This window comes from Panthera onca, chromosome F2 (assembly GCF_046562875.1).
Source record: "Panthera onca isolate mPanOnc1 chromosome F2, mPanOnc1 haplotype 2, whole genome shotgun sequence".
Lineage (NCBI taxonomy): Eukaryota > Metazoa > Chordata > Mammalia > Carnivora > Felidae > Panthera > Panthera onca.
Window position 1 is genome coordinate 54,590,338 of NC_138356.1, and position 12,302 is coordinate 54,602,639.

General features: G+C 38.4%; 1 protein-coding gene across 4 annotated transcripts in view; it reads left to right on the forward strand.

The window, feature by feature from the left end:
* The first annotated feature begins 7,660 nt into the window (after positions 1–7,660).
* PKHD1L1 (PKHD1 like 1) overlaps positions 7,661–12,302 on the forward strand; it is a 159,335-nt gene continuing 154,693 nt past the window's right edge. For all 4 annotated transcript variants that reach the window (XM_078441749.2, XM_078441751.2, XM_078441750.2 and 1 more), the window contains exons 1-2: positions 7,661–7,866; positions 9,724–9,813. In XM_078441749.2, the coding sequence (XP_078297875.2) occupies positions 7,794–7,866; positions 9,724–9,813 (163 nt within the window). In that variant the 5' untranslated portion in view covers positions 7,661–7,793. The remainder of the gene's footprint in view (positions 7,867–9,723; positions 9,814–12,302) is intronic.

A 12,302-nucleotide genomic window follows, 5' to 3' on the forward strand; every position in this document is an offset into this window, starting at 1 on the left:
TTCTCTTACTCCCTTTCTCTCTGCCCTTCCCCCACTCATATGCATGCATGTGCGCTCTCTCTCTCTCTCTCTCTCTCTCTCTCTCAAAATAAATGAATAAACTCAAAACAACAACAACAACATAGTACTAGAAGTCCTAGCCAGAGCAATTGAGCAAGAAAAAGAAGAAAAAAAGGCATCAAAATCAGAAAGGAAGAAATAAAGCTGTCACTATTTGCAGATGACAAGATGTTATATATAGAAAACCCTAAATATTCCACCAAAGAAAAAAAAGCCTATTAGAACTAATAAGCAGATTCAGTAAAGTTTAGGAAAAAAATCAACATATAAAAATCAGTTACATTTCTGTAAACAAATAATGAAATATCTTAAAGAGTAATAAAGAAAATAATCCCATTTACAATGGCTTCAAAGACAATAAAATACCTAAGAATAAATTTAGCCAAGGAGGTGAAAGATCTGTACACTGAAAATTATAAGACATTGATTAAAGAAACTGAAGACACAAATAAATGGAATTTTGTTTTGGTCTCATAAACTGCAAGAATTAATAGTGTTAAAATGTACATACTACCTAAAGTCATCTTTAGGATGACATCTTTAGGGATTCAAAGCAATCCCTATCAAAATCCCAAAAGCATTTTTCACAGAACTAGAAAAAGCAATCTTACAATTTGTATAAACTACAGAAGACCCCAAATAGCCAAAAGCAATCTTGAGAATTAACAGAGTTGGAAACATCACACTTTCTGATTTCAAACTATATTACAAAGTTATAGTAATCAAAAAACAGTATGGTAATGGCATGAAAACAGACACATAGATCAATGGAACAGAGACCCCTGAAATAAACCACTGAATATACAGTCAACTAATATTGGAAGAGGGAATCAAGACTACTCAATGGGGAAAGAATGATTTCTTCAATAAATGGTGTTGGGAAAACTGGATAACCACATGCAAAAGAATGAAATTGGACCTCTTACATCTTTCCAGTTCTTACTCATTCTATGTTTGTTCCTTATTTAAGATAACTGCTCTAGATGTTACCTCAGTTGAAACTTTCTTACTTGACTGTAAGCTCCATGAGGGCAAGGACTTTGTATGTCTTCCTCATTGACACATTTCTATTACCTAGAACTATTTTTGATGATCAAGCATCCTTAATAAATATTTGTTGAATAAATGCATGAATATATATATATATATATATGAATATATATATATATATGAATATATATATATATGAATATATATATATATATGAATATATATATATATGCTTCTTAGTGAAAATATAAATTAAAACAATATTTTATTTGAGTTTATTGGAGTTTAATACACCTAACAGAATGCTGGGCAAATAGTAAGTGCACAATAAATACTTTTTTGATGAACTGAATATGACCATTATATTGTTAACCTACTTTCAAAGTAATACAAATTGTTAATTATCAGCAATACTTGGCCAGGAAATACTGTGGAGTGTTTCAAAATATAAAGTCAAGATTGAAAGCTTTTTGTTTACTTCAAAACAAATAACAAATGGTTATTACCATTTGCCAAGGGCATATAAGATGTTGATTTGTTCTCAGTTCTGTCTAGGAAATGTCTTCTCAACTAGGATTATCCTAGCATGTAGATAGCTATTTGGGGAAGGGAGGCTTAATAACGTTGTGTCTAAAAAAAATTGGGGTCAATACAGTTTCCATATTTAAATCTCCTATATAAGGTTTTGGGAAAATAAGAATTGCCAAATGACTCAGCCCTCTGAGAACACTGCCCCACTGGTCCTTCACCTTCACCTTATTAAATATTATACCCAGTGAGGCATTTTTCAAATTGGCCTGTATCATTTTCCAGGGCTTTGCCCTTGACACAAAAGTATGATTTACTAATAAAAATGTTTTCTTAATTAGAATTTGGAGGGGGGGGTTGCAAACAAAAGTAACTAACTGGAAAACTTAAGCAAAAGGAAATTTATATAAAGAATAATGGAAGCTCCATATTCTCACAGGAAACGTGGCAAATCAAAACATGGAAACAGGTAGGAACCAAGCCACTTTCTTTCTTTTTTTTTTCAATGTTCATTAAATTATTAATGTTTATTCACTTTTGAGAGAGAGACAGAGTGTGAGCAGGAGAGGAGTGGAGAGAGAGGGAGACACAGAATCCGAAGCAGCTCCAGGCTCTGAGCTGTCAGCACAGAGCCCAACGTGAGGCCCAAACCCACGAATCAGGAGATCATGACCTGAGCCAAAGTCAGACTCCCAAGGGACTGAGCCACCCAGGCGCCCCTGTACCAAGCCACTTTCTAAGCCTTGGAGGAAGGAACCTCAGAACAGTCCTGTGTGAACAGACCAGTCAGGGCACCTCTGAGGCAATGAATGAATTCCAGCATTTACTCTCTCAAGGCTCCTCTGCCCAAGGTTCAAGCTCCAAGGAGAATCTGATACTCTGGGTTCCCCCCACCACACATATACACACCTTGGGTCACCAGACTACATTTAATTGGGAAAGAGATTATTCCACAAAGGAGAAATTGGGATGATGTTTAAAAGGGAGAAAAGATAGTGCTCCCCACATAAAAACTGTCTACTTCAAACAACAGAAACAAAATTCTCAAGGCATTAAAAAACAAAATAAAACCCACATGCTTGCCTGAGAACAAAGGTTTGTTCTATCAGTAGGTTTTAGTCTCTTTACCCCTTTACATTTTTCTAGTTTCCTGACTTTTTATTAGAGAATGCTGCCAACAGTGTCACCTAGTGCCGGCAAGTGCCTTAAAGATAAGTGAGTAAAACTACTAGCTTTCCCAAATTGCCTACTCTCATGCCTGCACATGCACACCTCCAAGTAACTGGAGAAAAGACACCATTCTTGTTGATTTCACTTTAATTCAAGACTGCTATGACCACTAGTCTGATTGGCTGCCTGCAGGGAGTATTTTCCGCTGACCTTTTGACTCTCCAACTCTTCTATCTTGTGGTGGATAGAGTCTAAGATGGTCCCCAAGTAGCCCTATTTTTTCAGGAATCTGCTCCAATCAGTATTTCACTCCTGCCATTTTACTATAACTGTTCTTAGAGTTTCCAATAAGCTCCACATTGTTAAATCCCAGGGTAATTGATAGCCATTACTTCTTCCTCCTTGAATACTTCTCTACGTGGCTTCCCAGGCAATACTCTTGCCTGATGTCTCTGCCATTTTTTGGACCACCCTTTCTCAGTCAGTTTTGCTTGTTTTTCCTCATCTTTCCTACTACTCAATATTGGAGTTTCCCAAGGCTCTGTCTTTAGATCTTTTCGTCTATATTCCATTCACTAGATGATCACATTCGGCCTCATTATTTTTAAAACACATGCTCATGTTTATCAGATTAATATTTCCAACCTGAAGTTTTCCCTGAGCTTCAGATTCAAAAACCAAACTGCCTATTTTACATCTCACTTGGAAATCTAATAGATCTTAAACTTGATATTTACAAAGGTGAGCTCTTGATACACTCTTCAAATATACTCTTCCCACATTCTTCACCGCCTCTTAATGACCTCCATACTTCTAGATGTTGCGGACCAAACCTTGAAGTCATGTTTGCCCCTCCTTTTTTCTCTTACCCTACATATTCCTTGTCAGCAAATCCTATCGACTCAGTTCTCAAATATACCCACAACTTGACCACTTTTCACTACCAACACTGTTACCATCCTTTTCCAAGATACTATTATTCTTGCCTGGATTATTTGCATTCATCTCTGAATTGATGTCCCATCTCTGAATTGATGCATCTGCTCTTGCCCTAGTGCAACTAAATAGTATCTGAGTGCTTCTTTGAAAACATAAGTTTAAATCATGTCATATTTTAGCTCAGTATTCTACAGGGGGTTCCCATCTAACTCAGAGTCAAATACATGATCCTGCATGATCTGTCCCACCTCCCATTACTTCTCGGTCTTCATATCTTATATACTTTGACTTCCCTGTTCCTTACACATCAAAACACACTCCCTCCTCATGGCATTGGCATTTGTTCTAAAATGACTGGAATGCTCTTCTCCCAGATGTCCACATGGCTAAGCAAATTCCCTTTAGACCTTCAGATCTTTACTCGAAATTCACCTTCTCTGTGACAATTTCCTGGTCCTTCTATTTAAAACTTCATCATACTCAATCCACCCCCCTCCCCGCAATACACATGTGATATACTTCCCTCCTTATTTTTCTCTCTCCAGCATGTATCACTTTCTAACATACTATATATTTTACTCACTTATCTTGTCTATTGGCTATCTCCATTAAGAATGCAAGTTATGTGAAGACAGAGCTTAAAAACAAAACAAAACTAGTGCCCTATTCCTACTGCCTACAATACTGAATATTTGTTGAAAGCATAATAAGAGAACCACCCTATTTTTGTAGGTACCTCATTTTGTTCATCTCTCATAATTAGTTCTATATTCAAAATCAGGCTCTCACACACAGCTCATTTTCCAAGTAAGGTGAATTCATAGTGAACCCTTTATTCCTTGTAGCTCTGCAAGAGTTCTTACTAACTCCCTATACTTTCTCATTGCTTTCAAATTGAAGGATAAACAAGTTTATAATCTGTCTCTTTTTCACCATCAAGGCAGGTAGGACCAGGCAAAATGAAAATGAGGATTCCCTCATTCCAAAATTATTTAGGACTTCACAATGGTGACAGCATGGATTAAATGCATGGGACCTATGAGACTGCACGAGTCATATGCCCATGATGCTGGCCCTATTAGTGGGGCTTTCTTAGAGCTGGAATTTTTTTTAACTTAAAAAAGCAGCATGGGATTTAGTGATCAGAAGTCACCTTCCCCTGTCAATGGTCCATGATGAATCTGTATTACAAAGGTTTAAATATTCTAAAGATAAATACAATTTAAATCATTAGTTATGGAATCTACATAGTCATTTTTTCTGGTTCTAAGTTGATTTTTCATTACATAAATTTTCATCTAGTTATAATTATTTATTGTCACATTATCCTATCCACTTATATTAATATTTTAAGATAAAAGTATCACTGGTGAGGGGCGCCTGGGTGGCTCAGTTGGTTGAGCGTCTGACTCTTGATTTCGGCTCAGGTCATGATCTCACAGTTCGTGGGTTCGAGTCCTGTGTATGGCTTCATGCTGGGCGTGTGGAACCTGCTTGGGATTCTCTCTCTACCTCTCTTTCTGCCCTTCCTCCCTCTATCTCAAAATAAATAAATAAATAAAAATCACTGGTGAGATCTTTTGCAAGACATTGATTTATCATCTAAATAAGAACTTTTAGTTATTTATTTATTTTTATTTTAAGTAGGCTCCACAGCCAACATGGGGCTTGAACTCACAACCCTGTGATCAAGAGTCACATGCTCTACTGACTGAGTCAGGCAGGTACCCCATAAATAGGCACTTTTAAAGTGAGAAATGTTAAAGATGCTCATTTATTCAACAAGAGTTGAGTATAAAATCTATATATGCAAATTACAGTGCTTGGCTTTTCAAGAAATTTAGGCATTATGTGGCAGAAAATCAGGCTTTTTGTTGAAATATCAATTTTCCTAAAACAAATTAGCCAAATGATCAATTTGCTAAATGACCAATATGCCAAATTTACCAAACTAAATGAATGCAATTTAACATAAATAATTAGCAGCTTGAACAAATTGATTTTGGTTACTGATGGTGAAATATATAGAAAAATTATACACACATTTTTGAGTCTCACAACTGGGTTATGAATTATATATGGATATGTGTATTTTATATTTATATATACTTGTTTCATACATATATGCACTTTTCCCTATTCACTTTATTGATATCCAAAACATAGAACAGTATTCCTCCTTGTTATAAACAATATGGATTCCTTCTATAGGAGGACTTTCTATAGAAAAGTCTGCCTATTTCAATGGTTCCTGGTTATAAACTATTCTAGTATAGGATATGGGACAAAGTTTTTCATTAACTTCTGATTTATTTGTTAACACTTTTGAATGACATTTACTACCTTTTTAATACTAAAACCACTTAAAATATTTTAGTATTATTTCACCTATTCCTCATATTCTTTTTTAATATATAAATTCAGAAGCATCTGAAAAAAATAAAAATTTTGAATTAAATTGTATTTAAATTACTTTTTAATGAAATCATCTAAAGTTTAATTTAGGTTAACTTAATCTAATTCTAATTTAAAAGCAGCAGAAAGAAATCAAAATTAACCAAGCAATTCCAACTTTTATTCCCACAGTACATTTTATTTTGGTTTTTGGTATTGAAATATATATACACTTCTACACATTTCACAGCTAATAATTTAAAGTGAGTATTTTTGAAAATGCTGCTAAGCAATTCTTGATAAAGCTGGTAATTATTGCTATATGACATTGCAGTCTTCAAATTTAGTAAGTTTGGCAAATAATTAATCAGCAAATTGGCATTCAATGAGCTGATTTTCTGCTAATTGACCAACTTCCAGATAGAGGAGGAAGGGTGAGTAAAACCTGCAGAAACATCAATTTTCAGGAAGAAGAAGTAAGAGAAAAATAGAAGATGGAAATGATTGGAGAGGTAGGAAGAAACCCAAGACTCTTCAGAGGAATGGAATTTCAAGAAAGATATTACCAGTGTCACATGCTACAAAGAGTTCCCAGAGGCAGTGGTACCTTGCAGGCACTAGTTTCTGTGGGATGGTGACATGGGGAGTCAGTTTGCAGAACATTATGAGATGAATGTAATTAACCGGATCTAACAACAACAAAAACATTCAACCCCCGATGAGCTAGGTATAAACTCTTGAAGAGCAAGGGCCTAATATTATTATTTTTCATATTTTAGAGTTCTCGCTTCTATTTCTTCTCTCTTCCCTCCCAGCTAGAGTAGTCAGGTTTAGTAAACACAGGATACTGAGTTAAATGTGAATTTCAGATAGATAATGAATAATTTTTAGGATGAGTATGTCCTAGGCATTGCAAACCCTCACTAGAGGTGTGCTAAACTGGGGGGCAGTGGAGGGGTTAAGTGCATTGGCTCTGGAGTCACTGCTTGGTCCTCACTGCACTTAGCTACGTGGCCTTGGGCAAGTCACTCAAAGTTTGGTGCCTCAGTCCACAGCTTGGAACGATGGGGATAACAATAGTAATTGTCATTAATTTTAATCGTAAGAGTCCTTTGGGGATTATTGTGAGTTGAAGTCTCTAAAGCACTGGGCATGGTGTTTGGGACATGCAGAGAAATCGATACATATTAGTATGATTGTCAATTAAAGGATCAGCACTAATTTATATGAATGTGAAGGGGAAAAAAACGTGTGGGGTTTGTGCATTAGGTGGACTTTTAGGCCCACCTGGTGATAATAATTAAAGCAGACTGGCAAATGAAAGTGTGTAGGCCTAGAATTGAAGGGGGGTGGGGAGTGGGGCAGGATTCATGGAAAACTTGCCCATTGATCTCTGTTGCCAGATGAAGTGGAGTCATTACACTCATGGGGACAGCCTTCAGACGTCAGCACCCAGGTTTGCCTGTGGAGGTCTGATCACCACAGACCGGTCGGGGCGGGATCAGTTCTCCCGCGCAGGGGAGTGTATCTGCGTGCAAATCCCAGAGGTGCGGCGGGACGACCCGGGGCGGGGCGGGCCTCGGGTGGCTGAGTTCGTCTGCGTGCGTGGGAAGAGCGTGGCGCGCGAGCGCGTCTCCGCCCGGACCCGAGCCCGACACTGGCTGCAGCTGCGAGTGAGCGGCGCGCGCGGACTCTGCGGGGCTGGCGCGGCGATGGGACACCTGTGGCTCTTGGGAACCTGGGGCCTCTGGGAGCTGCTCTTGTGCGCCGCGGACCCCCGCACAGGTAACTCATCCCGGGCACGGTCCGTGCAGACGCAACCCCTGATCCCAGGGGTGGCGTGGGAGAGGCGGGACTGCCTGCCACCAGCCCTGCGCCAAGGCTGCGAGTGCGGCTGCATGGCGATCCTGCGGACCTGGGACCTGCAGGGCAGGCCTAACAGAGAGACAGAGACAGAAGAGAAGAGGGATTGCTCTGAAGTCTTAAGAGTTCCTGCGTGAATTATGGAACCTCACCGCCCCCACCCCCAAGTGACTCCATTGAAAAAGACACTGAAACTTGGCTGGGGGTGGGGATGGGGGACACAGTCTGAGCCCTCTCTCTTCTCACTCTTTTTGGGTCCCTTTCCCCCAAGGTGTGGAGAGCAGTGCCTCCCCCCCCCCCCCCCCCCCCCCCTTAGGACAGGAATGGATCTCTGTGACTGGTGTCAGTCACTTTCAGGGGCAGCTGCCCTGTGCCTTCAAAGTAATACCCAGGAGAGAGTTGGAAGAGATGATAAGATAAGAAATTGGAGTTGTCCGTGGAGATAACAGGAGGATGAACCTGAGATAGGTGAGGAGCAGCACCGTCTTGGAGATAGGGTTCAGAGTCCTTACTGGAGTTTCCTACTCTTGGCTGTGAGCTGGTGGGAGTTATAAATGTGCCTGAAGCAGGATCAGTCTTGGAGCTCTTGGCAAAGTCAGACCTAAAGTACAGACACATCTGAAGTCCATACTAAACTTTTTGCATGCAGGAATGGACTATACGATTATAATTTCTTTAACCTTTTCTCATATATCCATTTTAAACAGTAATTTGTGTGGCCTTTCTTTTTGGTCTCCACTTAAATTTTTCTACCTACTTTGAGAATTGTTACTGAATCTTATAAGTACCAGATTTGTATAGTTTAAGCAGAAAACGAACTCTTGTAGCCAATGTGTATCTTTGAGTTGTTTTAAAGCATACTTCCAGTTCTCCAAAGAAGCAGTCCACTCAGTGACCTTGTGTATGCAGAGGCCCCTCCCTGTTTCTAGACCTCTTTATCTTTCCCAAACTTGGTCCAGGCCAGCTATTCACATTGACCCTGCAAGATGCAGCCAGGGTGCCCCTTCTTTCAAGAAGCCAGTATGACCCAAGCAGTCTGGATGAAGTGCCCCTTCTTAGTCACCCATGGCCCCTGTGCTGTCTTCTGTGTGCTGTCACTCTGTGCTGTCTATCCTAACTTTTGGAAAGTTGGGACTGTCAATACATTTGTATATCCCCAGGAACCTTACACCATTCATTGAATGAGTTAGGGACCATTAGAGTAAGAAGTTACTATCATCAGGAGGCTGAAAAGATCCCAGAAATTATCTTCCCTAAAGTCTTACGCTGTCACAGAAAACAATTTCTTCTTAAGACATATCATTACCTTTTGTACCTGGACTATTCTTTCAATTGACCCAGCTTTGCACTTCTTCTGTGCTCTTATAATGAACAACCCGTTTCTCCACAGTATTATTTCTGCAGCATTGTCTGCTGCTGTGTGGGCTGCTAACTGTAGTTATGGAACTGTAGTTAGTGAGCACTACATGAAATTAAGGGTTGGAATAAATCTTTTGTAATATGATAGGTAAGAGTGATGAGAATGATCATGTATTATTCCCACTCTTTGTGGCACCTAAGATAGTACTTTGCATAAAGCCAATGGGTATTAATTAAGTTAATGACTTAGTTTCTGTCAAATCATTGGTTAGTAGTAGAGCCACAAATAGAATATGGGTGTATTTACTTTCAGTCCTGTATCTTCATGATGTTTTTCTTTTAACATTGTAATATGTGGTACCATTTGATGCTTGAAATGAGTACTTGATGCTTTTACTTCCACACTGTAATATCTTTCAGGTGGCTCCAAAATTATTCCCAAAGTCACAGAAATAATACCTAAATATGGCAGCATAAATGGAGCGACAAGGCTGACTATCAAAGGAGAAGGTAAGGTTGCCTCTTTTTTTCTTTTTCTTTTTTTTTGGCCAAGGTTCAAGCATTTTAAAGACTATATCACATTTAGAGATTAGTGGTTTAAAAAAAAATCCATAAGAGTTGTTTCTCCATTTGGCCAGAATATTAACTCTACCCCTTTAACAAGTAACAAAATCCCCAACAATCTCTACCATCCTGATCATCTGAATTTATATTATAATCACTTGCTTAATTTAACTTCCAAGATCTGGATTATAATGACTGAACTGAAAGGAACATTTTTTTAAAAATGTTTATTCATTTTTGAGAAAGCATGAGCAGGGGAAGGGCAGAGAGAGAGAGAGGGGAACAGAGGATCCAAAGCAGGCTCCGCACTGACAGCAGAGAGCCCAATGTAGGGCTCCAACTCAGGAATGGTGAGATCGCTACCTGAGCAAAAGTTGGACGCTCAGCTGACTGAGCCACCCAGGTGCCCCCAAAAGGAAAATCTTGAATCCACCTTTGCAGTTATTTGCTTTGTTCTTCATGGGTCTAATAACATTTATCTTAATCAAATATAATATTTGGAGGGCTTGGGAAGTAGAATGTTTAATAAGAGGCTGTGATGGATAACTAGAATGTTAATGAAGGCAGAAAGGCAATTAAAAGCAAAACTTTGGATGGCTTCTCCTGCCACCCAATCCTTTTCATATACTTCATCAAAGCATGGGTTATGTATGACTTTCTCCTTGCCTGGTCATGGGTGGAAATATAGTAGGCAATCAGTGAACTTCTTTAATGAACAACTGTTCCTAAGATTAAATATATGGTTCTTTTAGTCCTAAGGCCTTTGCATTCTAAATAATAGTAATATTCTGTTCATGGATTTTTGAAGGATAGGAAAGAAAAGCATTTTTGAAAATACAAAAAGCTATTATTTAGTCTTTAAAATAAAAAGACAAATGAGAACCTTTGGGAGTTAGAATGGACAGAGCAACACATTTAATTATTCTGTCATACATACTGAAATGTCTTTCGATACTTCTAAGTAACATTTCTGCAGAATTCGATCTCACAATGACATATTTAAAATGGTTTATGCCTCTAAATTGTGAAGAATATATTTTGGACTAACGTTTGATTGTTGTTGTTTAGAGCTAAACACCTAAAGCCAATGTATTTGCTGAAGACTAATTTAAAAGAGGCTTTATCCATAGTTTCCTTGTATTGTAAATTGCTGTTAAGATGTGCTTGAAAGCTATTTGGTTCTTAACAGAGTTTTCAAAGCCATAAAGAAATGCCCAGACTAAAACAAAGCAAAACACAACAAAATAAAACAACAGAACACCACTCAACTATTTCCTACTGCCTTGAGACCTAAACTTTTTCTGATCTAAAAACCATTCTTTGAGATTAAGTATGTAGACCCAGATGGCCCTTAGTTATAAATACAAAACAAAACATTCTATTCTTAAGGTGTTTTGGAAGAACATCTTTATGAATTTAGCTGTAACCTTTGCTCTTACATGGACTTTCTGAGTCACAGTGTATTGTGTGCCACTCGTGTCATGGTGAATTTCTAGTTTTCCCATCTGTCTCAATTGCTGGATGCTCTTGCTAGAGATAGAGGATCATGGGATAGTGAAATCCTATTTGAGTTGCAGATACCTGCATCCCCACCTTGATTTGTCTTCCCTCTTCTTACTTTACCCACGTACTGCAGGTGACTAAAAATGTGTTAGCATATGTCTTTCTCAGAGGCTGAGTCCAAATACTGTTTTATATAGGTTTTCAGGGCCCATGATATATACAGAATGTGTATAGAGCAATGTAATGAATTTACAAAACACACCAGACTTCCAAAGCTAAGTGAATGTGCTACTTGAACAAACTTTTTTGAAGAACTACATACACATACTCCATCAGTGCTCTCTAACCCATATTTCATGTTTAGAATTGCATGCAGACCTAATTTATTAATCACACAAGAACACTTTCTAAATGGAATTGTCACTGCTAGATGATTACCTAAATGTTGGTCCCATATGACTATATAAATACTTTATTTTTGTAAAAGTCATGATGAGAAAATTAAATGTTATAGAAATGTTCGACTTAGAAAGTGAGTTCCTGAAATTCCACCGTCTAGAAAGGTCTACCGTTAATATTTTGGTGTATCCATGTGACTTACGGCTATTTCCACATATCATATTCACCATTGCAGGCAGAAATTTGCTGCTGCATTACTTTGTTCTAAAGGCTAGGCTTCAGGAGCCAAAGATATAATTTTACAATTATGTGGCCTAAGTAAAAGTGTTTTAAATATTTTTGAAATGTTTATTTATTTGTGAAAGAGAGAGAGAGTGAGACAGAGTGCTAGTGGGGGAGGGGCAGAGAGACAGGGAGACAGAATCCAAAGCAGGCTCCAGGCTCTGAGCTGTCAGCACAGAGCCCAACGTGGGGCTTGAACCCACAAACCACGAGATCATGACCTGAGCTGAAGTCTGGTGCTTAAAAACCCC